The 26,173-nt window shown below is 37.9% G+C and overlaps 1 protein-coding gene across 8 annotated transcripts in view; it reads left to right on the top strand.

Moving 5' to 3' along the window:
- Positions 1-26,173, top strand: part of LPP (LIM domain containing preferred translocation partner in lipoma) — a 694,560-nt gene that overhangs the window by 519,926 nt on the left and 148,461 nt on the right. For all 8 annotated transcript variants that reach the window (XM_082393255.1, XM_082393258.1, XM_082393259.1 and 5 more), the window contains one exon: positions 7-133. In XM_082393255.1, coding sequence (XP_082249381.1) covers positions 7-133 — 127 coding nt within the window. The remainder of the gene's footprint in view (positions 1-6; positions 134-26,173) is intronic.

Genomic DNA, 26,173 nt, shown 5'->3' with positions numbered 1-26,173 from the left:
TTTCAGAGTGGACAAACAGGATCCATGGGGCCTCCGGCTGTCCCCTCCTCATTCCGCCCTGAAGATGAGCTTGAGCATCTGACCAAGAAGATGCTGTATGACATGGAAAATCCACCCGCCGATGAATACTTTGGTGAGTGGGGTCTAGGGCTGAGTTCTGAAGTAAAGGTTCTGTTCTGTTTTCCTTAATTAGTAATTAGGAATAGTACCGGCTCCACTGGTAAAAGCTTTGAGTCTGGATGCGTTGGAGTTGGTATGCACGTACACACACCTGAGTGTTCTGGAAATTGCTTTGTGAGACTGCCGTAAATGTGATGTCTGTTTAGCTTGGACTAAAATTTCAGGGGTAATGCAGAGTTTCTTGAATACAAATTTGATTTTAAAAGTTAATTTTTGACAATTTATTAGCTTCTTATTAGGCAGAAATAGGGTTTCTGTGTGGGTTCAGGCCTCTCACTGATCTAAATGTTCATTTACAAAATGTGGAATCGGGTAGTATCTAAACTTTGTGCTTTCAATCCTTTCCCTATTTAGGAAAAGTTGTTCCCTTTGTATTTTTTTTAACTTCTCCTCTCTCCAAACCTGTGAATAATTATCAGTGGTTAATCATCCAGTCCATTCGTGTGATGTGAATTTATGAATTATACGCCAAGTATGAGGTGTTAAAGATACATAACCTATCCTCAGGGAGGTTGGAATTATTTAGAAAAGATAAGAAAAACAAACAATTGCTAATCTAGGTAGAAAGTTATGAGGCATAAGAGAAGCTTAGGTCGGGCTTCCCTGGTGGCGCAGTGGTTGAGAATCTGCCTGCTAATGCAGGGGACATGGGTTCGAGCCCTGGTCTGGGAAGATCCCACATGCCGCAGAGCAACTAGGCCCATGAGCCACAACTACTGAGTCTGCGCGTCAGGAGCCTGTGCTCCGCAGCAAGAGAGGCCACGATAGTGAGAGGCCCGTGCACCGCGATGAAGAGTGGCCTCCGCTTGCCGCAACTAGAGAAAGACCCAACACAGCCAAAAATAAAAATAAATTAATTAATTAATTAATTAAAAAAAAAAAAAAGTCTGCTGGCCCCTGAATCAAGTCCCTCGCACTAAGGTATTACAGTTAAAAAAAAAAAAGAGAAGCTTAGGTCAAATGTTACAAAATGTAAAAGCTCTATTCATCGAGAACATCGGGAATGCTTTTGAGAAGAATTGGTGGTTCTTGAACGTGGACTCAAAGCAGTGCCTTTCAGATTTTCTGTTTTCTCGCTAATCTGTTGGAGACCAATATTTCCATAGAGTACAAGTAAAATTAGTTACTAAGAAAATGAAATAAACAGAATACAAAATGGAAGACTGAGTTTCACCATTATTAGATTTAACAGGAATAAATTACTCTATTAAATTGCTATCATATTTTCTAAATACTGTCTGTGTCTGTACTTGTCTCATTGCAGAGTGTCTTAGTCAGACAGGAATCTGTAGATCATTCTGAGTAGCACTGCTTTTCGGGCATCTGGAGAGAGGATATTACATTTGGGGAGCAGTTGGGAGCAAAGGCATAGAGGTGGAAAAATTGCACAGGACTTTTACTTCTTCAAATACTTCCTACTTTCATGTCTTCCCACTTGCTTCCTATTTGGGAATATGTAATGACAGGTAAACTGAGGGCATAAAGCCACATCATAAATGCATTGGGTTAAAATATGAAAAACGTGACATTTCTTTGTATGCAGGAGACAGTGGAGCTTAGCTAAAAGAGCACAGTAGTGGGGATAAAGAGTTCTGGTTCTGGTTCCTTTTCTGCCTTTTACCAGCTAAGCAATATTGGCCCGTTCCTCAACTGCCTCAACCCCATTTCCTACCTTGGTGAATCATAGGTGTGAAGCAAATGTGCTTTAGCGTTTCTTGCATAGTAAGTTCTCTGTAGAAACAGCATTAATGCAGAGAAGTACACAAAGCTAAAAGTTAAATGTAAGTTGATAGAGATTAGCACAAATGCATAGAGAATAGTTAAAAAAAAGTCTCTAGTTATATTAAAATATACTAAAAGTATATCATGCTCTTGTCATTGACATGGGACAAGGGCTTATATTGGAGCCTAAGGTAACTTTTTTCAAAAGCTTATTAAGAGTGAAAAATAAGGCCTCTGTATTAAGGTATACCAAACACAAAAAGCTAACATACCAAATATATATGCTTCAATTTTCACAACAACAAAATAGATAGCAATAAAAAACATTGAACATAGATAGTAACTGTGTTAATGAGTATATGTTAATCGCTCTGGGAGATTAATTAAATATTATCTTTGCCTTCAAGAACTATCCTAGCTCTACTACTCACTAGTTTAGACAACTTGAACAAATTGCTTATTCTCTACATCTTTTTGTTTTGCTTTATCTATAATGTGGAAATAATGGCTAGTTTATACTTTTATAGTGAGTACTGAATGAAATATTTATAGAAAGCACTTAGCCAAGTTCTTGGCATGTAGAATATGCTCAATAATCAAAGTTATCCCGTGCTTTACTAAAGAAAACAAGATATGCCCATTAAAAAGCCATTAATAATACGTGATTTAAACTGAAGTTCCTAGCAAAAATAGAACATATGTCACCAATTGGTAAATAATCATTGCCAAATGAGTATTACAAACCATGAGAGAGAATGTGGAATAATGATTAAGTTTTATTGGGTGCTTACAATATGGCAGCACTGTTATACAGTATGTACTTCATTAAGAATTAACTCATTTCATCCTTACAGATAAAAATATAACCCTATGAAGTAAATGCTATTATTATTTCCAGATTAGGAAATCAAGGCACAGAAATGTTAAGTAATCTGCCCAATACCAACAGCTAATAAGTTGCAGGACTGGATTAGAATCCAAACTCCAGGTCTATACATTTTTTTTTTTTCTTCTAAAACTTTTTCCACAGCTTTATTGAAGTAAACAAAGTCACATAGTTAATGTATACAATTTGGTGGGTTTGGATGTATGTGTGCGCTTATATTTGCCGTCACCACAACCCAGGTAATAAACATATCCTTCGCTTCCAAAGTTTAGTCTGGATATTTAGGAAGGGTTTTACGGAGGAGATCAGCTTTGGACAGATGGAAAATAAGGGAAGGGCATTCTCTTCTAAGTAGATAGAATGAATAAAATATAAATTGAGGCCAAGATTATTTAAGGAAAATTACTTTATATGGCAGATATCCACCAAGGGCCTATTATGTGCAGGCTACTGTGCTAGGTAGGTGTTGGAGACATGTGGAGCTAGGGAGACGTGGGTCTTACCTTTAAAGGAGCTTATAGTCTTAAGAGAGGATGTGTACAACGTTGTGGTGTTTAATCCTAACACAAGGCAGAAAGCGACAAGTAACTTATTTGAAGTTCAGCCAAAGCACTTTGAGAAATGAGAAGAAAGGAGAGAGAACATTATGAGGCAGGAATGGAAAAGTGTTTGTGGAGTGGATAGCCTTTGGGTTGTTTTTAAAATTATGGTAATAGAGATTTGGAAGTGCGATGATAGTAGAGAAGTGATATCATTTCTGAGGAGTAGAATTTTAACATAATAGGGAATAAAATCATTGGAGTGAAGCACCCATGTGGGAAGGAACAAATTTTGGGAAATAAGGTAGGGGAGGTAGGCTGGGACCAGTGGCCTAAAGACTAAGGACTTTATCTTATATAATGAGTGCTGCACGTTGAGATCAAAGGTTATGGGAACTGTTTCATGAAATGTGGTTAAGAATGTGGGTTCCAAAGCCAGAATGCCTTGGTTTGAATGCCAGCTCTACCTCTCACTGGCTAGATAAAAGCAGGAAGCAAAGGATGAGTTAACAGAACTATGGTTTACTGTTCTACTCAAACATTAAACATTTCCCGAACATGTTTTGCATGCCTGCTGCTGTGTGCAAGGGACACCAAGCAGAGTCTCTGCCCTCAGGGGATTCACAAGTTCTGGGAAGGACAGGAGAGAGGCAGGCATGTAAGGAATGTCTGTGCAGCAAGGGGTGCAGCACTGTGTTGGGTCTGCCTGAGACACTGGGTGAGCATAGAAGACAGAGTTAAGTCTGAAGATGAGAGAAGGAGGCTACATAATAATGTGTTTGCAACAGAAGGGCCTAACCCAAGGGAGATGAAGAAGAGTCATCTCTTGTTCTCTATCAGAATTTTACCTGAGTTCCATTCTGGGCTGGAAATAGCATTGCTAATCACCACCTTAAAAGAACTTTTCACTCTTGCGTTAACGTGCCCAGCCCCACCTCAACCCCCTCACTTTTTCTATCACTTTGCCTATGTAATGCTGGAATTTTCATTGACACTATAGCTGATTTGCTGAAGGTCATTAAACGCTTTCATGTCAAAGATCTCCTACTAGATTATGAGCTGCACCAGTGAGTGAGAGGGAACAAAATGTAAATAAATGGTGTCAATGGAATAGATTCCCCTGTGGTCATGTTCATTTTTTTCTGTGCAGCCCCTATTTTCTTTTTTCCTTGAGTGGAATAATTCACAAATATAAATATATTTGTGTGTTTTGTTTTTCATTATGGAGTTTCCCATTACTCTTAGCAGTTTTTCTTTGTTTAAAGAACTATAATTATGGCATGCTTGAAAGTAGGGGAGGAATATCAAAATATCACCTCACAGGTGACTTAAGTCAAAGGAGAAAAGATACCTTCACAAATAGAGAGTTTGGAAACTTTCTTAATCCAAGTGATGAAACTTAGCATCACCAATAATGGGACAAACTGACATGTGCCAGCTGATATGATGTAGTAGAAAGTACACAACATCACCTGTGTAATATAGTCTTGCTGAAATATTTAACCTGAAATCCAACCATTAGGAAGTAGACAAATCCACATGATGTGCCATTTTTCAAGACAATTGTCCTGAATTCTTTTAAAATGTCAAGATTAAAGAAAATGAAAAAAGACATGCCATTCAAATGCAAGGCATGCGTCTTGATTGAATTTGGATCAAAAAACAAAGTATTTAGGGCAAGTTTAGAGAAATTTAAATATGAACTATATATTAGATAATACATCAATGTTAATTTTGTGGGTATAGTAATGGCATTGTGGTTATATAAGATAATGTCCTTGTTTTTAGGAGCAAAATGTTGAAGTATTTAGGGTAAAGTGTCATTATGTCAGCAACTTATTTTGAAACAAGATAGATAGATGTAGAGATATTATGAGGAGGGCAGAATCACTTCAGATTATAACAATAAGAGATACTATAACTGCAAAGCTACAAAGGATACCCTTTCTCCCCCCCAGGAGTATTGAAGCCTATCACAAATGAATTATCTTTTATTTTTGTACGTGCCGCATGGCATACGGGATCTTAGTTCTCCAACCAAGGATCGAACCTGCACCCCCTGCAGTGGAAGCGCCAAGCCCTAACCACTGGACCGCCAGGGAAGTCCCACAAATGAATCATCTTAACACTCCCTTCTTGGGCGGGAGAAGTAGAGAGTCATTCCTATATCTTGTAAACTTGACTGTTTTAAAATTTCCCTTTCTTGTGTATCTGTTTCTTTATTTTCTACTGGACACATACCCTTTCTGCTGTTGGTGAGATGATAACCATTGTGGTGGAGATGATGAAAGCTATATTTACTTAAACCTCTACAAGTTTAAAAAGCCTACTCCCAGTCATGGTCTGACTCATATATCTGGCCATGAAGTTTTCATTTCTCTGATGAGGAAACAGAGATTCAGAGAGACTCAATGAGTTGTTCAAGTCACACAGCTATAAATTTTAGGATTTCGACTTACTCTTCAGATCGCAAGTCCATTCTGATTCATTACCGTTACAAAGAGGCATAAGCTGTTCCTGTAGGTGGCTATTCCTGCCTCATGTCATCCTTTACCTCCTGAAGTCATGATCTTTAAGTAAGAGATCAATTGTTCCGAGGGCCTCTGTAGCCCAGACTTCAATGTCACTGGCAGTATACTTTGACTATCTTTAACTCCTGCATTAACTGATGTGACACTAAGCATAGGCTTTTTGCCATGGCTCAGATACATACTGTAGGGAGATAGCCCACCTGATACCTCTCTATCAGCCATGTTAGCTGACTGTTGACCTTAAGGGAAAGCAAATCACTAAAAATCACTAAGAGCTATAGTGATTGTTTCCTCAAGTCATTTCTTGATAAAATATTACAAGCTGGAACCTTCAATTGAGTCTCAGCTGTTTTTTTTTTTAATGATTTCTTCTGAAAATGTGCTAGTTTTAGTGCTTCCATGCCGTTCCTTTTACATCTTAATCAAAAATTGTAACTGTTGCATTACAGTATTAGCTACATGCCACAGCAGATGAATCATAGTAGAGCAGTATGATAAGTCCAGATCTTTGAAGGGAAGATAGCCTCTCACGTTCTGAACATTTTTCATCTACTTGGAGTTGAATTTTGGCTGTAGCAGATTCCCTAGTGTCTTTCCATTAGCAAGGGCGTACTTGAGTGGGCCTAGAACGCTGTGCTCTAGAGGGAAGAGAGGAAATATAGAAGAAAATTGAAGGTAAGGAGAAATTCTCATCTAATTCAGTTAACCAGGCAGTAGATCTTTAGTTCACATCATTTGCAAGGCCACAGGCCTTGGTTCAAGTGCTTGCATCTTGGAGCAACCTGTTTCCCTGGGCAACTAGAAAACTATGTTTCTGCTAGAGGAGATTCTCAGTGCCAGGGGTAGATACATAGAAAGAACAAGGGGTGATGAACTATAAATTACTATAATTTAAGGTAAAGTTCAGAACTTAAAATAGGAGAGGGAGGATTTTTAAATTAGCTATTAAAATTAATGGGGGAGAAAGTTTTCGTTGTTAGAAAATTAGGAAGCTTACAGGGCTAGTGGCCAGCATTTGGAGCTTATATTTTTCAGATAGTTTTGAGGGAGAAATGTAAAGGAAAGTTGAGTTTGTCTCTAGCTATCCTTGAGCCATGTCTGTGAATTTATCCAGGTGTTCTCCATGTTGGTTGGTATACCCAGAGCCTCTAAGTATTGTGTTTTCATTCATTTTGAAAGAGAAAGCATGTTTGTAGGTGAGAAGTTCCATGTCTCAGTCTGTGGCCATGGCATGATTCTCTCCAAAATAATGGTGCTCTGGCTGTACAGACCCTAAGGCAGAAGGCAACAATCTTGGAATACAGTATCTCTGGAAATGAATAATGTAATATATCTGAGGATGGACTAAAAATATCTACCAGCTTATTTTTAAGCAGGAAGCTGTAATTATCTTGGCAGTGTTTACATGGTGTTGTCTTATTCCTTCTTCCAAAAAAAAACACTGAAGTGTGTGAGTCTTAATATTGTTTAGTGAGCTATTTGAAGAATCCCTGTGCCTTTAGAGCAACACTAGGTAAATTCTCTTCACAGAACTTGGCATTTATCTAAGAATTTTTTTGTTTATCTCTTGAGCATTGTTAGTGAGGCATATTGAGAGTTTTTGCATAAAGCCAGAAGTTGGTTCTAGGAGAAGTAGCCTTTATTGCTTCAAAGGACAGGTGAACAGAGGGGAAGATATGAGGCGGTGGGGACCTGGCATGTGTCAAGCCCTAAGAGAAGAAAGGCATGGATGGGAACGTGCTGCGAGTACTTTACTGATAAAACCACCTCACCATACTTGGTACTACATATCTTCTCAATTGAGAGCAAGATGGAGGTCCAAAGGATGTTCGTGAGTAGAAGCAGAGTGCCCCAAACAATGGGGAAGATGGTTTATTTCTTTTCTATTCTAGTAAGACCAAAGGATAAGTGAGCATGTCTAGAGGACTTGGACTAAGAGGCTTAGGAAACTGGAAACCACTATTTGAGCTACAGTTGAAGGAGTGGAGAAAAGAAAACCTGGAGCCCTGAAAGCTATTGGAGAACTGCCATGTCGAAAAGGTACTAGACTTAATATGTGTTATCCCAAAGTTAGCTACAAAGGCAAGTGAGGGGAAGCTGGCAAATTTACATTCGGTATAATGAATTAACATGTTTAACAGACAGAAGAAGTTTCTTGGAAGAGCGTAGGCCAAAGCCCAGTAACCCCTTGTTGGGGAAGTGGTGAAAGGTACTCAAGCATTCAGTGGACTACGAGATTAGATTTCAAAAATACTTGTCCAACTCTGATATTCAGTGACTTAGGCATCTCAACTTGCGTGGGAATCAAGCTCTTGCATCTAACTTCTAGTGCTACCTCCAGCTTATCATTATTATTACATGATTACAACTAACATTTATATAGTGCTTTGTAAAGCACTTTCATACTTGTTATATAATTTAATTTAAACTAGACAGCAGCCCTGCAAAACAGACAGTATGTTTATTTCCATTTGGCATATGAAGAAACGGGATCTGTGTGATTAATGGACTCCCCATTCCTCAGAGCCCTCTGCCACCCCTGCTAGACATAGATCTCATTAGCATCAGAATTGCACAGGGGCCCAGGCCTACTGATCCCAGATCCTGTTCTCTTTCCACCCCATCATGCTCTGTTAGCACCATGTTACTGGATTGGTCATAGACTATGAGATAAATCAGTGAACATACTCTGTGTTTTAGCTTCTTCATCGGTACAAGGAACAATGTGATTGCTTTGAAAAGTTTTTAGAGGGTTTCAACTGGCAAGTGCTAAGTAATTTGTATTTCATTGTTTTTATTATTTTGTGTCAAGGAAATGGTTTCCAAAGTGCTCCTGTCAATTACGAACTAGAGAGTGATTCCAAGTGGGAGCTGCCTTTAGTACAGATGGAACCTGAAACCGTAAGGATCTTATTTTCACAGAAAAATAACCTAATTAATTAAAAACCCCAAAACCACAATGGAAGAATAAGTAGAAAATAAGTGGTTTAGAGAAAAGGTGGTATTGATTTGGGAAAAAAAATGGATTTCTTGGTTTTGCTTCTCTCTAGCTTTTTGTTTAAGGTCTCTGTGGGTCATGGGAATAGAATGTTTTCTATTAATGAGACATATTTGATATATTTCCTTTTGTGGTAGTGATTTCTGGTAAAATGTTTGCTTGGGGCAATATATGATTACAGCAGTAAATAAATAATAATCCTAAGCATTTTATGTGTTCTATCTTAGCACACGTTAATTTTTAATTAATTTGGCTACATAGTGTGTTTTTAAGCATCGATTTGGAAACCTAGACTTGTAGTATCATAAAGAATAATTTAATCTTAGAAACTATCTAGGACAACCTTTCATTTTCCAGAAAACTAAAGCCCAAATGACTCGTTCAAGGTCATACAGCTGGGAGTGATTTGAACTCTATGGCCAGAATTTCCTTTCTGAACAAAGAATAGAAATTAGTCTCTGATGGTAAGAAGAGCAATGGCAGGGCTGTTCACAAAGGTGAGGGAGTAGGTTGGGCCTGCTATTTTTGTGAACCCAGACGTGGTGACACCTTATTCAAATTTGAGTTAAGAACACATTGCCCTTAAAAATGATAAAATAAAATGATAAAAACTTGTTAGAACCTTTGTACATATACTGTCCTTATCTCCTTGATTTTCAAATATAAATGAATTGAAGAGATTGCCAATATCCTCTTTTCTCATACTCATCAAGTTACTTACTTGTAGTATTTATTGTTTACCTCACTAGTATATAAGTCTGATTGAAGGTAGTTTTTGTTTAGTACACTGCTGTGTCCCCATCTTTGGTCCTAGATCAATGCCTGGCACATAGGAGATATTTAATGTTTAATTAATTAATTAACCCATGAATAAGAATTGTGAGCAGACATTCCATATTCCTTGTGGCAGGACATGGTATAAACTACAGAGGGAAAATACTTCATTTATTTAACACCTTATGGAATCTTAAAATGTTACAGCTAGAGGGAATCTTAAAGACTACCTAGGAAAAGCCTCTCATTTTTAGAGATTGTGAAAATAAGGGAGTTTTCTAGGTTCACAAACTAATTAGTGACAGAGCCATGGATTATAACTCAGACTTTCTCATTCCTTTTTTAAATCACTTAAAGGCACTAGAGAATGTTTAAGGTAGAACAACACATGGTTGCTACGATCATTGAACTTCAGTCAAAATTAGATTGATACCCTTGGACTTGATCTCTTTTCCATGTGTTTTCTTTGAAAATTAAAGACTGAAATTCATCAATGGATAGGTTACAAAGTTAGGATTTTCTTTTTTAAGTTCTAAATCACATTTTCTCCCCTCTGGGATTCCTTTGTGGTCCTTGGTTCCCAAGACAATCTCTTACCTCCTCAGTTTTCTTCTGTTCTAATATAATTGGGTCAGATGGGCAGGGCATCACACTGAAAAAAAAAATCCTTTCTCCATGTTTACGTGTTTTTTCCCTAGCAACCAGTTATAAAAGATCATTCTCTTATATTACCACCCCTTCAAGGCTGGGAAGACTCACCCAGGATTGGTGTTTCATACATACAGCAGATACTCACTCATTCTGTTGCTTTGGGATCACCATTCTCTTTATCAAAGAATGAAAACAAAAATAGAAAAGAGATTTTTGCTTTATAATCAAGCATCCTTTACCTAATAACTGTGGAAATAAGCCTGATATCCTGAGAGAGAAAGAGCTGGTGGGGCACACAATGTGTATGGCAAAAGAAAGTTTCAACTTGTAGGTTGTCTGTGGTTGTGTACTGAGACATGCAGAGCTGAGACCCGAACCTACAAGTGCTAATTATGCATTTTCTGATCTTAAACACACAAATACAGATAACTGTGAACTCAACTCCCTTTCCTCTCCAAACCACGCTCCTTTCCCCCAACCTGAACTTTCCCCACAACTTTCTCTAAAACAGATAATCATCTCCTTCCAGACTTTGAAGTGACATTAGAATTGTCAGAAGGCATAATTAATTGACTGTCAGCAAAGCCATTGTTTGAACATCTGCAGAGTTCTACTTGGTAGGCATCTGTTGTACTTTCAATTGAACGGATTCACTCATCTTCAAATATTTATTGAGTGCTTGCTATACACCAATCATTGAAGTGTGTGCTATGGGAGAGAAAAGAAATAAGATAACATAATGACCAAGGAGAGAAAGCATTTGTTCAATCCTCTAGCACCAAGGGCTTTGATGGAAAACAGATTTCATGACTGGAAGTGGAAAATACATTCTTTTTCATCCAGGTTCAGGGGCTTTTGCCACTATTGCCAGCTGACCTGTGCCAGATAAAATGCCAGAGGAGTCTACCTGTTGCTGGGGAATAGAGAGACCTATCGGTGAAGCACTATTTGTGGACAGAGTTCTCAGCAAAGACAGTTGAATGCTTTAAGAGAAAAGCAAGCAGAAAATATCCAAGGCCGATAAACTGGGAAATCCCACAAGCAGGTCCAAATGAATGACCTTATCCTGATTGTCTTCCTAATTCTCACTCTGATGCCGGTCATGTTACATTAAATTCTCCCAGTTTCATTACAGCACTGCACAGCTCTGATCTCAGTCCCCATCTGGTTCTCTATCAAAACTTCAATTTATATCAGTCCTGGACCTGGCTCCACTCCTACCTGGAAGTGAACATCATTTGTTAAAATTCAACAAGAAGGAACACAAACACTGTGGAGTGACTTGTTGAAGGAGGCTAAGATGATACAGTAGGCAGGAGGTAATTGAAAACAGTTACTAACATCTACCGTCTCGCTCTCCACACACACACACTCACACAGACACACACACACTCATAACACACACTCACACAGACACACACAGACACATTCACACACACACTCTCACACAGACACACACAGACACATTCACACACACACTCTCACACAGACACACTCACACATTCACAGAGACACATACACACTCACACACTCATAACACTCACACACACACAGACACATTCACACACACACACAGACACATTCCCACACACACTTTCACACAGACACACACAGACACATTCACACACACACTCTCACACAGACACACACACACTCACAGAGACACACACACACATACACTCACACAGACTCACACACACTCACACTCACACAGAAACACTCACAGACACACTCACACTCACTCACAGACACACACACACACACACACACACACACACACACACACACACACCATTCAGCCCTAGGATCATGGCACAGTTAGAGAGCCGGCTATAAATCTTCCAACTTGAAAGCTCCCATTCTTTGGTCATTGGAGGCCACCTTCGTAATTTTCACCACATATGCAAACCATCTGTACTATTATTTGCCTAACATTTTTGTTCAAATCAATTCATTTATTTTTTAACCTATTTTATCTTCATTCATGTCAATAATATCCATAATTTGATTTTATGGATTAAAGTACTTGTTGCTTTTTTTCCCCTAAAAGGCATGAAACTAAATACCATAATTAAATTTAAAATGTTCATCCATGAACCCTCCAATGTTCAAAATACTGAGAAATGTGTGTATAACTCAACCAGAAGATAAATTGATGGAATATTATGGTGAAATGATGTCAAAGGTTACCCATTGAGTTAAGTTTTACTAAAAAAAATTTTTTTTTATACCCAGCATCATCATGTTATCATGAGAGGCCATGTAGTGTTGTAAAGAGCCAGGTATCAAGTAACCAGAGGCCAGATTCTGGGCTGGTCACTGTCCCACAATCTTGCTGTGACATATTAGGCCAGCCCCTTTTCCATGGACCTCATCTCTCGTAGACTTCATGATCTCTTGGGATCCTTTGGCCTTTTAATTTACTTACCTCAAATACTTTTCGTATATTGTCCTCTATACACCATTAAAACATAAGTGGGTAGGAACATAGCTGCCCTATGTGGAATTACAACATTGCTTGCTTCAGAAGAATTGGAAAAGAAACCCAAGAATTATATTTCCTAGACTGTTTTATACTCTGCTCAGTACTGTTCCTCATTTCCTAAGATTTACGGGAAGGTTCACATCATTCGAAGTAGCTTTAAATGTCAGTTAACAAACATAAACTAAGATTGTAGAACATAAGGGACACTGTGTACTGAGTTGGATATTCTAGCATCACTGTTTAAGGATTTTCCTGGTTTAATATGTTGTTCACTAATGATACTTTGTATACATAAATAATATTAATATTAGTAACCATGAATGTGATCATGGTCTTCAGTGTATAATATAGCATTGTCATAAAAATAAATAATTCATCTTTTGTTACATGGCATAGTGACACCAGAACTGGACTTGGAGTCAGGAAATCCAAGTATCTTCTCTGCGTGACATTGGTGACATTTGACATTTGCAATGTGCTTTAGAACATATTATGCATTATTTGAAAACATTTTTTTTAACAGTTTTAGGATTAGAGAGAAATCAGCTTAAACAAGGACCAGTTAAGAGATGGAACCAAATTCTTAATGTAGGTTTTCTGGATTAAATTACATGTACTTTAAGCAACTTTATATAACCTCTTAAACTTTTTGAATTTCAGTTATTTCACCTATTAATAAAGGTTATCCTATCTATTGTATATAATTTTTGTGAGGACCAAGTTAAAGGAATAGATGTGAAAATGTATTCTAAACCATAACAAATCAAAAATTTAAGAGATGTCAGTATTGCTTCGGAGTGCAGCATCTAGCTTGATTTATGCCGCTTATGATTAGTGTGTAATAATCAGTCGCTCTGAATTTTTAATGTCACTGTTTATCTCTATTTGAATTAACACTTTGAATTTTCTTATGATGTTCTCTTGTTATTGGAATATCATTACAAAAAATGTTTTTCAGTCATTGTGTGTGAGAAAGCAACACACAGACATACCACAGTGTTCTCATTTGCTGAGCAAACTACTCTTGCTTTTTAATGTGGAATGAAGAAGAACTAATTGAAAAGAGACAAAAATGAATTTTGACTCAGATTGTGCAGGATGAATCATAACCCACTTTCTCATCTGAGATGTGAAGAAAAAATAAATTAAAATAAAGCCAGCCACCACACAGCTTTACTGTCAGTGTCAGCATAATCAATATAGAGTGTTTTTCCGCAGAACAAAGAGTGTATTACTACTAGGCTAAGAATTGCAGGTAGTAGAAAACATGGTTAATTTTTTCTTTGCTGACTTTTTTTTCCTGCTTTGTTTAAAGCATTCCAATCAGGAGAGTTTGGGACTCATCAGAAGTTGTCCAAAACATTCAGAAATGTACCTGTGATCTCTATTGAACAATTAGAGACCAATCAGCGATGGGACAAGCTTGGACCACATCTGATCCCAGTTTCATTTGTCAGTTCAGTAGGCAGCAGGGAGACAGCAAAATAACAGAAACTTGGCCAGGGTAGAATTGCTGCTTCCTTGAATTTAACTTACTTGGGTTATTGATGTGAATGATTAAAGAAAAATGAAGACTTTGTCCTGCTGGAGTCCAGGATTCAGATGTATAATCTACCTTACTTGCAAATGTAGCTTTATAAAAAAAGGGTTTGGTACAGATAGAAAGGCACTGTAACCTACCCTAGGATATAGTCTCCAATTTCTAAGTCAGCATTAATTTCATTTAAATTTTTGTTACTGTTGTATTTTATTCATAATTTTTATGGCCTTTATTTCTCATCTATATATACATACACACATGTGTATATATGTTATATATACTATGTAATATACATAATATATGTTTATATGTCTATACCTTCTACCTTACTGTAAGATCATTGTGAAGAAAGACCACCTCTTCCTTATCTTGCTCTTCCCCGAAGAGCACCACAAGGAGATAGAGCTAGATGAGTTCTTAAATCTCTCTATGCCCCTCCATCAAGACTTTTGCTTGCAGTAGAGTTTCTCTAGTCTGACTTGATTCTAAATACCCCCACTAATGGTTCTGTTTACAATAAGACTAGCATGCACTGAGCACTTACTATATACTACAAGTTTTACATGCATTATACATATTTCTTGACTATAACCCTGTGAGGTGTAGGCATTGTTCTTTCCCAGATGAGAAAACTGAACCAAAAAGAAGGTAAATAATTTGCCCAGGGTCTAGTAATTATTGGAGTTGTAATTTGAACCCAGAGTCTGCCTCCTAACCACTGTATGTACTTTGTCAATGACTATAGCTTGCAGAAGGTCAGCTAACTAGGCCTGGCAGAAGATTGGGCCACAAAGCCTGTGCTCATCATGTGGCTTTTCTGCCAAATTCCATTCTATTTCTCCTCTGCTTCTCCTGGGGGACTTTTTTTAGTATGGTTTGATTTCCTCTGATTGAAGAGTCCCACAACTGGCCAGGCAGCAGATAGAAATCCCTGCATGCCATCATTCTGTTTGCAGTCTACCAGATGTCTTCAGGGATACCGTCTTGGCTCCCCTACAAGGATAATAGTGCCCATGTGTGCCACTTACTCCAGACAATGTAAGACAAGTGCGGAATGTAAAACTAGTTTTGTTACCACTTGAAATATACATTTCTATTCCTCTGTTCCCTCTTGAAATTGAAACCTGGTTCTTGTGATTTTAACATTATCTAAATCCAGAAAGTCCCTTCTCCCAATGCTTCATCCCAATCCAGTGAAGCTTTCTTTCACACGTGGAAATAGTTACTTTTAACTTTCAGCAATCCATCTGCAGTGGCATCTTCTAACCTAGTGAGCCTTGGAAAAAGCCAAGTTCAGTCTCACTGTCAAAGCAGAAATGAGAGACAGCAAGGAGAAGGGAACTTATCTTGAAAATAAGGTCAGCCTATTGACATATCATCAGGTAGAAGAGTTCTATGCAATAGCTAGCAATTGGCTCACTCAGTCGGAAGTTGATGCTATTTTAGGCTGTCAGCAGGAGTGTCAATGTATTTGTGAATTTTGGCATTTTATTTCATTAAGGTGGTTCAGGAAGCCAGACACTGATTAACTGATTCTTCGACTTAGTTCCCACTCCTAATTTTGGATGTGTGTTGTCTTCAGGAAGCTGTTATGATACCCTGATGCTAAAGAAAACTTTTCTTGTGCTACTAAAGCAATCCTGGGAACAGTCTACCCCACATCCTACTATCCTGGCATCTCCCCTGCTCTACATCTCTGGTCACAGGTGGTGTGGGGATACCACTGCTTCCGGTTTTCCTCTGGCCGACCAAGGAAATACAACTCAGGTGTGTGCATCCTGTTACCTTCCACCGTGTGTCTATCATAGCAGCATTCTCACTGATACATTAGGCTCAAGGTGGATTTTCATTTGGAGATCACGTTAAGAAGATACCTATGGAAGGAATGGCCTCAGCACTGCAGTTACTGTCAAAGTCAAGAGATACCTTAGACAGGCCACAAGATGTGTTTAGGTAAGACTAGGAAAATTCTAAACTTTGTCTCGTCGGTAAGGATTTGGGATCTGATTTGTTTATAAACATGCTTTTAAATGAGAAGGATAAGGATTTCTAGATAGGACATTTATGGTATTTGTTTGTTCATTTCTTTATTCAGTAGTTGTTGACGGCCTACTATGTGCCAAGCACTGTGTTAATTTCCATTAAACATTAGTCTACAAAAGAGAAACAGAAGTTTTAAAAATAACTGAATTGCAATATAATAAATGTATTACTGGAGTTAGGTGAAAAGTCTTATGGGAGGAAAAAAGTTAGAATGGCTTAGTGTGATTGGAAAAGTGGGGAAAGGTTTTCCAGCATAGGTGATGTCGGGGCTGAATGTGGTGTAATTTCCCAGGTAAACCATGAATTTAAGGGCATTTCAGACAAACGATTCAGTGGATACAAAGAGACCAAGAGAGGATTACAAAAAGTGCAGAATGACTAGGGTAATGTAGTGGGGAAATGAGACTAAAAGGATGACCAGTGGTCAGATCAAAAGGGGTTTTTGTTTCCTGCTAAAGAGTCTAGAGTCTGTCCTGAAGGCCCTGAGGATCCATGAAGGATTTACACAAGGGAACAACATGATCTGATAGACGTTGATTAAAGATCACGCTGGGTACTGTTGGGGAGACTGGCGTTGAACAGGAGGTGATTTGGGAGACTGAAGGTCATTTGCCTCAGCCCATGGGGATCAAAAAGAGCCTGAGCCAAGGCAGTCATGTTGTGACAATTCAGGGCAGAGTAAGAGGGATGCGTGGAGGCTGATTCCTGAGCTTCTGTATTCGGTGGATAATGACATTAAGTGAGGTGAGAAAACAGAAGAAGTTCAAGAGTGACGTGCCTTCAGCCCCCCGAGATCCTCCTTATCCGGAAGCAATGTAGTTCTATTTGTCGGTGCTTATTGAGCACCTACTGTGTGCAGGCACTGTTGTAGGCATTGACACAAAGCAGGGGTAGAACAGACATAAAGCCTCTGTTATGGGCTTCCATTTTAGTAAGGAAAGACAACACATAAATAAGTCAAATACATCCTGTGTCAGATGGTGATGTATCCTACAGAGAAAAATTGAGCAGAAGAACGGACACAGTGAATGCAACATTGGCGGTTGGGGTAGAAGTAACACAGTAAAAATGTGACAAATGTAGTTGTGAGGTTCCTCTTGCTGGTGAAATCTGGTCTGCCTAATTTTGTTTCTTTTCATGTGTGTTTTATAAATTGTTATTTCTCCTAAACAAAGGAAATAAATAGCAACATAAACATTTACAAACACAGAAATGTAGACACAATGGTTTGTGTTGCCAGCATAACACATGCCAAGAAAAACAAAAGAAAACAGCAGCTAAAAAAGTAAATATATTTTTTTTTAAAGTAAAAAAATGGAGGCTCCCTCAGACACTAATCCTTGTCATTCAAAATGCTGGATAGTATGAATTAGAATTTCGCAGAAAGGAGAGAGATAATATTTGAACCAGGATAATAATTCTGATATTTTAATGCTGGAGAACCTTGTATTTAATCCAAATCTTTTAGTTTAGACAGAGAAAGAAAATAGCTTATTTGAGGACACCCAGGTAGGTCTAGAATTTAGGTTTCCTAACAGTTCATCTAGAACTCCTACCATTATCCACTGTACCAGACAGGCCCTAAGCTTGGGATCTGGGATCTGGCTTCCTGGGTTTGAATTTCTCCTTTGCCACAGTGGCCTTAAGGAATTTTTACCTCTCTGCGTCAGTTTCCTCATTTGCAAAATAGGGATGATTATAATAGTATTTATGAGAGTGTTTTTGAGGATTAAAGTTAATATTAATACATGTAAATTACTCACAGCAGTGCCTGACACACAGTTACTATTTAGAAAATGTTCACTATATTATAACAATACTAAGGGTATTAGAACATTATGATATAGCTTATTTAGACTTTGTGTGTTTGGGTATAAACTTGAAGCCAGACTGTGATGATGGCCACACATAAGATCTTCTGGAATTTCCAGTTAATATAGTAAAATATTAACAAGTTCCTTTGGGTCACTGAGTAAATATAGAACACATTAAAATAACTTTGATATTCATTTCACTCACATTAGTTCTAGACAATTCATTCTAGAACTGAGTTACATGAGATTCTAAACCAGAAATGGAACCCTAGCCTTTAAAGAAAAGAATACGTCGGGATCCATTTAGGTACATCTAGCACAGATTGGCCTCATAACTGTTGACAGCCATTTAATAAGTACTGACTATGTTCCAAGCACCATGCTTGAATGTTTTACATAGTTGATCATACTTAATCCCCCTGCAGGGAGGCATTTGTATCTGGATTTTACAGATGAGAAAATTCAGTTCAAAGGCAGTTCAGTACCTTGTCCAAGGTCACACAAATAAGATAGTAAGAGGCACAGACTAAATTTTCATAAACCAGTCCGTTCTTGTTTGTTCAGCACATGACTTTTTAATGATGATATTTTTTCTCAAGTAGTTACTTATGCTGCAGGCAGTCTGCATTTTACACTACTGTCCTTTCTGTGCCATTCATACTATTCATTCATAAAATTATAAAATCATAGGTTGTTTTTGCTGGCAGGATCTGGAGGGAGTTTCCTGGTTCTCAACTTGAAGACTGAGAATCACCTGAGGGAACTTTATCATTAAACCTACACACCCACACACACCTACCTTGTACATACATTGTGATTCTGACATAATCTTAGGCCCACCTCCACTGAGAAAATGCTATTACTCTGAAAAAATTTAGCTGATGGAGTGTGCCATATTCCGCAGGTGGTGGAAAGAAAAAAAAGGGGGGGGGGCTTGAGAGTTACTGATAAATGTTCATGTAGTGAAAATTGAGAATCAGAGAGGGAGTGTAACTTCCCCAAGATCACAGCTCATTTATTTCACATCTACCTGTAGAACCTGGGCCCTCTGACTTTCGGTATTAGGCAATTTTCCTGTTTATTCCTCACAACTGCCTTTGTGGAATGCACTATGTCCTCCTTGATAGTTCTAGAGGAATATAAGGCAGAACAAAGGGAGTGAGTAATTTGCCCAAGTTCCCATAACAAATCAGTTGGTCAAGAGAGGATAAGTTTGCTATGTTATGCTGTTCTCCACCTATTCACTGGGTTCTAGTAAAGTAACAACTCATCGATATGGAATGCACATTTTCATAATAGTAGGTTTGTGGCTTGCATAGCTCTTCTTGTGTCTGTTTTCAATTTCTGTTCCTTTGATAGCAGAACAAATAGCAGAGATGACAAAACTCAGAAGGAGAATTATCTCCTAGATTTTCTGTGATCTTTCTTCTCTAGTGAATCAGTATATCTAGTAATGACACAGTAGATTCTAAGGTTATTTGGCTTGTTTGTTAAGTAGGTATTTATTGAGAGCCTACCATATGTCCATCACTGACCTAGGTGGGTTGAATCAAGAGTTGTTATAAACCTTTTCTGGGGGGGAAAAAATGTGCTATAAGTAATTAAATTCAGAGATCTCTGGTCCCAGGAGATTTGTAGGCTACTAGAGGTTAAAGAGTCAAAAATACATAATAATCCTTTTACCATGTGATAAATGTTATGAAGGAGCTTTGTGCATGTGGCTATGAGAATGTCTGGAGGTCTGTGGGTGAGTGTGGAGATTACTGGGTGATACCTGAGCCAAGTCTTCAAGGAGGAACAGAATTTTTCCAAGTAGAAAAGGAGAGGAAAGATGCTAGAGAAAAAACAGCATGTTCAAAAGAATAGAGGTAGGAAAGCAGGATGTACTGGGGAACAGGAAGCATTACAGACTTCATATCAGAAGTTTCCTGGGACTAAAGCAAAGTTGAGTTGGGGGAAAACTCTTGGGACATGGGAGTATAGAGAACCTGAGGTCCAGTGATGAAAGATCAGGTGTGATGTCATAGAAAGGAACTTTTGTATCTTTTTTGTGGAAAAATGGGAAATTGTTGACTATTGTTAAACAGAGGGCAATATCAGATTAGTGATTTATAAAAAATTGAGGGGATAGCCACTTCTATTGCCATGTAACACTACTAGTGGCCTAGATAACTTTATAGAGCCAGTTCACAAGGGATAATGAAGCTGAAGATTTCATGAGAACAGATTGAAGTGACTTGTGGAGTGAGAAAAAAGAAATGGCTACCTTTTTACTCATAGTTCAAAACAGGAAGTGCCTAGGTATGCAAAAATGCAAGTCGAGGAAACTGTGTTCTTGGTGTGTTTTGTGTGTATTCTGCTTTTTGCACATCAGCAATACTGCTGCTGAGTACTGCTATGTGAATAATTCACCGGATTCAACTGTTGGAGGACAAGCAGATTTTAAAAGTGATCATATGAACCTACAAATTTAAAGATGATTCTCAACTTTCAAAAAATACACAGATCCTCAGAAAATCATTGTGTGTGTGTGTGTGTGTGCATGTGTGTTATTTGTGCTGGTCCTACCTTCAAGCAGAAAACATTTCAAGGTCTGGATTCCTCCTTAAGAATTTAAAATAGATGTAGTGTTTAGCATAGAAAGTACCTTGAAATCATCTCCTAATTCTGTCATTTTTTTGATAAAGAAAATGATATCCAGAGAGAAGCAGTAGTCCAAGCCACAGCCACCAAGTAGCAGTGCCCAGGTTAAAACTTGGTTCTTTCCATTATTAAAAATTCATTATAAAAATAGAAACCTCATTTTTTTTTTGTATCATTTATTTGCAAAGTGTTTGGTAGTTATGGATTGAGTGAGTCATCCTAAGGTAACAGATGTCTTGGTACTCATTTGTAAATGTAGAAACAATAAGAAAAGAATATTTGAGGAATTTGGTAAGGAAGTATGATTGGATTTATCATAGCAACCTTAGTTCAAATCATCTTTCACAAGGGGAAGAAGGTAGGGCATGGATAAGCAGAACATGAGGGCTTCTCCTCCCTTCTTCATTCTCAAATAGGTTTGATGTGACATGAAAGGGTATTTTATCAACTATAAAGGATTGCGTCAGAACTCGTTTATGAGGCCTGTATTAGTTTTCTATTGCCCCTATAACAAATTACCAAAAACATAGGGACTTAAAACAATACACATTTATTATCTTGCAGTTCTGTAGGTCAGAAGTTTAACATGAGTCTCAGTGGGCTAAAATCAACATGTTAGCAGGGCTCCATTCTTTTCTGGAGGCTCCAGGAGAGAATCCTCCTTGCCTTTTCCAACCTCTAGAGGTTGCTCACATTCCTTAACTTGTGGCCCCCTTCCTCCATCTTCAAAGCCTGCAGCATAGCATCACTGATCATTTCTCCATAGTCAAGTTTCTTTCTGACCGCAACTGGGAACACTCTGATTTTAAGACCTCTGAGACTAGATTGGGCCTACCTAGGTAATCTCAGATAATGTCCTTATTTCAAGATCCTTAAACACATCTGTAAAATCCCTTTTGTCATATATTATATTTTGTCATAAAATATTCATAGGTTCTAGGGATTAGGATATGGAAACCATTATGCTTCCTACCAAAATTCTCTTCTGGTAAATTTCTGGTGATCTTCTAGAGATTACACTGCCAGGCTCATCCTTGGGACATGGATGGAGGTGCCCCCAAAACCTATCTATTAAGGGTCCCAACTCTTCCTATGGATTCTAATCTTGTAGTAAAGGAAAACTTGAGATTTGCCTACAAATTTTATTGTGCTGATAGCTCCACTGTGAGAAAAAAAGTCATTCTGACTTAAACAACCATATGAAGGTCCTGGAGTATCTAAAACAAATTTTCTGATTCCCTGGTAAGCTTGATCCTTTTGATGGAACATTTAAGCTTATAAGTTATTAGAAACGAAGCTATAGTTTCTCTCAACATTGGTCACTCTTTTCCAATCCTTCCCTTACTATATCTTGACTCTTTCCTTTCTTCATTCTTTCCATCTTCTCTCCCTCCCTATCTCCCTTTCTTTCCTTCTTTTCACTTACAGAGAAGTGCTGGAAGAAAGGAAGGACAGGATTAAGGGAAGAAAGATGAGGGTTAAATAAATATATTAAAGAGTATATGGGTATTCTTAATTTCACTTTCAGATTTTTCATCATAATTGTATAGGAATGCAAGAGTTTTCTGTGCATTAATTTTGTATCCTGCTACTTTACCAAATTCATTGATTAGCTCTAGTAGTTTTCTGGTAGCATCTTTAGGATTCTCTATGTATAGTATCATGTCATCTGCAAACAGTGACAGCTTTACTTCTTCTTTTCCAATTTGGATTCCTTTTATTTCTTTTTCTTCTCTGATTGCTTTGTCTAAAACTTCCAAGACTATGTTGAATAATAGTGGTGAGAGTGGGCAACCTTGTCTTGTTCCTGATCTTAGTGGAAATGGTTTCAGTTTTTCACCATTGAGGACGATGTTGGCTGTGGGTTTGTCATATAGGGTCTTTATTATGTTGAGGTAAGTTCCCTCTGTGCCTACTTTCTGGAGGATTTTTATCATAAATAGGTGTTGAATTTTGTTGAAAGCTTTTTCTGCATCTATTGAGATGATCATATGGTTTTTCTCCTTCAACTTGTTAATATGGTGTATCACATTCATTGATTTGCATATATTGAGGAACCCTTGCATTCCTGGGATAAACCGCACTTGATCATGGTGTATGATCCTTTTACTGTGCTGTTGGATTCTGTTTGCTAGTATTTTGTTGAGGATTTTTGCATCTATGTTCATCAGTGATATTGGCCTGTAGTTTTCTTTCTTTGTGACATCCTTGTCTGGTTTTGGTATCAGGATGATGGTGACCTCATAGAATGAGTTTGGGAGTGTTCCTCCCTCTGCTATATTTTGGAAGAGTTTGAGAAGGATAGGTATTAGCTCTTCTCTAAATGTTTGATAGAATTCACCTGTGAAGCCATCTGGTCCTGGGCTTTTGTTTGTTGGAAGATTTTTAATCACAGTTTCAATTTCAGTGCTTGTGATTGGTCTGTTCATATTTTCTATTTCTTCCTGGTTCAGTCTCAGAAGGTTGTGCATTTCTAAGAATTTGTCCATTTTTTCCAGATTGTCCATTTTATTGGCATAGAGTTGCTTGTAGTAATCTCTCATGATCCTTTGTATTTCTGCAGTGTCAGTTGTTACTTCTCCTTTTTCATTTCTATTCTATTGATTTGAGTCTTCTCCCTTTTTTTCTTGATGAGTTTGGCTAATGGTTTCTCAATTTTGTTTATCTTCTCAAAGAACCAGCTTTTAGTTTTATTGATCTTTGCTGTCATTTCCTTCATTTCTTTCTCATTTATTTCTGATCTTTATGATTTCTTTCCTTCTGCTAACTTTGGGTTTTTTTTGTTCTTCTTTCTCTAATTGCTTTAGGTGTAAGGTTAGGTTGTTTATTTGAGATGTTTCTTGTTTCTTAAGGTAGGATTGTATTGCTATAAACTTCCCTCTTAGAACTGCTTTTGCTGCCTCCCATAGGTTTTGGGTCGTCGTGTTTTCATTGTCATTTGTTTCTAGGTATTTTTTGATTTCCTCTTTGATTTCTTCAGTGATCTCTTGGTTATTAAGTAATGTATTGTTTAGCCTCCATGTGTTTGTATTTTTTACAGATTTTTTCCTGTAATTGATATCTAGTCTCATAGCGTTGTGGTCCGAAAAGATACTTGATACGATTTCAATTTTCTTAAATTTACCAGGCTTGATTTGTGACCCAAGATATGATCTCTCCTGGAGAATGTTCCATGAGCACTTGAGAATAATGTGTATTCTCTTGTTTTCGGATGGAATGTCCTATAAATATCAGTTAAGTCCATCTTGTTTAATGTATCATTTGAAGGTTGTGTTTCCTTATTTATTTTCATTTTGGATGATCTGTCCATTGGTGAAAGTGAGGTGTTAAAGTCCCCTACTATGATTGTGTTACTGTCGATTTCCCCTTTTATGGCTGTTGGTATTTGCCTTATGTATTGAGATGCTCCTATGTTGGATGCATAAATATTTACAATTGTTATGTCTTCTTCTTGGATTGATCCCTTGATCATTATGTAGTGTCCTTCTTTGTCTCTTGTAATAGTCTTTGTTTTAAAGTCTATTTTGTCTGATGTGAGAATTGCTACTCCAGCTTTCTTTTGATTTCCATTTGCATGGAATATCTTTTTCCATCCCCTCACTTTCAGTCTGTATGTGTTCCTAGGTCTGAAGTGGGTCTCTTGTAGACAGCATATATATGGGTCTTGTTTTTGTATCCATTCAGCCGGTCTAGTTTTGGAAGTTTTAGCCACAGCAATCAGAGAAGAAAAAGAAATAAAAGGAATACAAATCGGAAAAGAAGACGTAAAGCTGTCACTATTTGCAGATGACATGATACTATACATAGAGAATCCTAAAGATGCTACCAGAAAACTACTAGAGCTAATCAATGAATTTGGTAAAGTAGCAGGATACAAAATTAATGCACAGAAATCTCGAGCATTCCTATACACTAATGATGAAAAATCTGAAAGTGAAATTAAGAAAACACTCCCATTTACCATTGCAACAAAAAGAATAAAATATCTAGGAATAAACCTACCTAAGGAGACAAAAGACCTGTATGCAGAAAATTATAAGACACTGATGAAAGAAATTAAAGATGATACAAATAGATAGAGAGATATACCATGTTCTTGGATTGGAAGAATCAACATTGTGAAAATGACTCGACTACCCAGAGCAATCTACAGATTCAATGCAATCCCTATCAAACTACCACTGGCATTTTTCACAGAACTAGAACAAAAAATTTCACAATTTGTATGGAAATGCAAAAGATCCCGAATAGCCAAAGCAATCTTGAGAAAGAAAAACGGAGGAGGAAGAATCAGGCTCCCTGACTTCAGACTATACTACAAAGCTACAGTAATCAAGCCAGTATGGTACTGGCACAAAAACAGAAATATAGATCAATGGAACAGGATAGAAAGCCCAGAGATAAACCCACGCACATATGGTCACCTTATCTTTTTTTTTTTTTTTTTTGGAGAAGATATTCTCCATGTATTTCTTCTTTAGGTCTTTTTTTTTTTATTATTAATTTATTTATTTTTATATTTATTTTTGGCTGTGTTGGGTCCCCGTCTGTGCGCAAGGACTCCCTCCAGTTGCGGCAAGCAGAGGCCACCCCTCATCGCGGTGCATGGGCCTCTCACCATTGCAGCCTCTCCTGTTGTGGAGCACAGGCTCCAGATGCGCAGGCTCAGCAGTTGTGGCCCACGGGCCCAGCTGCTCCGCGGCATGCGGCATCCTCCTGGACCAGGGCCCGAACCCGTGCCCCCCGCATTGGCAGGCAGACTCTCAACCACTGCACCACCAGGGAAGCCCGGTCACCTTATCTTTGATAAAGGAGGCAAGAATATACCGTGGAGAAAAGACAGCCTCTTCAATAAGTGGTGCTGGGAAAACTGGGCAGGTACATGTAAAAGTATGAAATTAGAACACTCCCTAACACCATACACAAAAATAAACTCAAAATGGATTAAAGACCTAAATGTAAGGCCAGACACTATCAAACTCTTAGAGGAAAACATAGGCAGAACACTCTATGACATACATCACAGCAAGATCCTTTTTGACCCAGCTCCTAGAGAAATGGAAATAAAAACAAAAATAAACAAATGGGACCTAATGAAACTTAAAAGCTTTTGCACAGCAAAGGAAACCATAAACAAGACCAAAAGACAACCCTCAGAATGGGAGAAAATATTTGCAAATGAAGCAACTGACAAAGGATTAATCTCCAAAATATACAAGCAACTCCTGCAGCTCAATATCAAAAAAACAAACAACCCAATCCAAAAATGGGCAGAAGACCTAAATAGACATTTCCCCAAAGAAGATATACAGATTGCCAACAAACACATGAAAGAATGCTCAACATCATTAATCATTAGAGAAATGC

This window comes from Balaenoptera borealis (genome assembly GCF_965194805.1).
Source record: "Balaenoptera borealis genome assembly, chromosome: 5".
Classification (NCBI taxonomy): Eukaryota; Metazoa; Chordata; class Mammalia; order Artiodactyla; family Balaenopteridae; genus Balaenoptera; species Balaenoptera borealis.
This window is presented reverse-complemented; position numbering and strand designations above follow the sequence as displayed.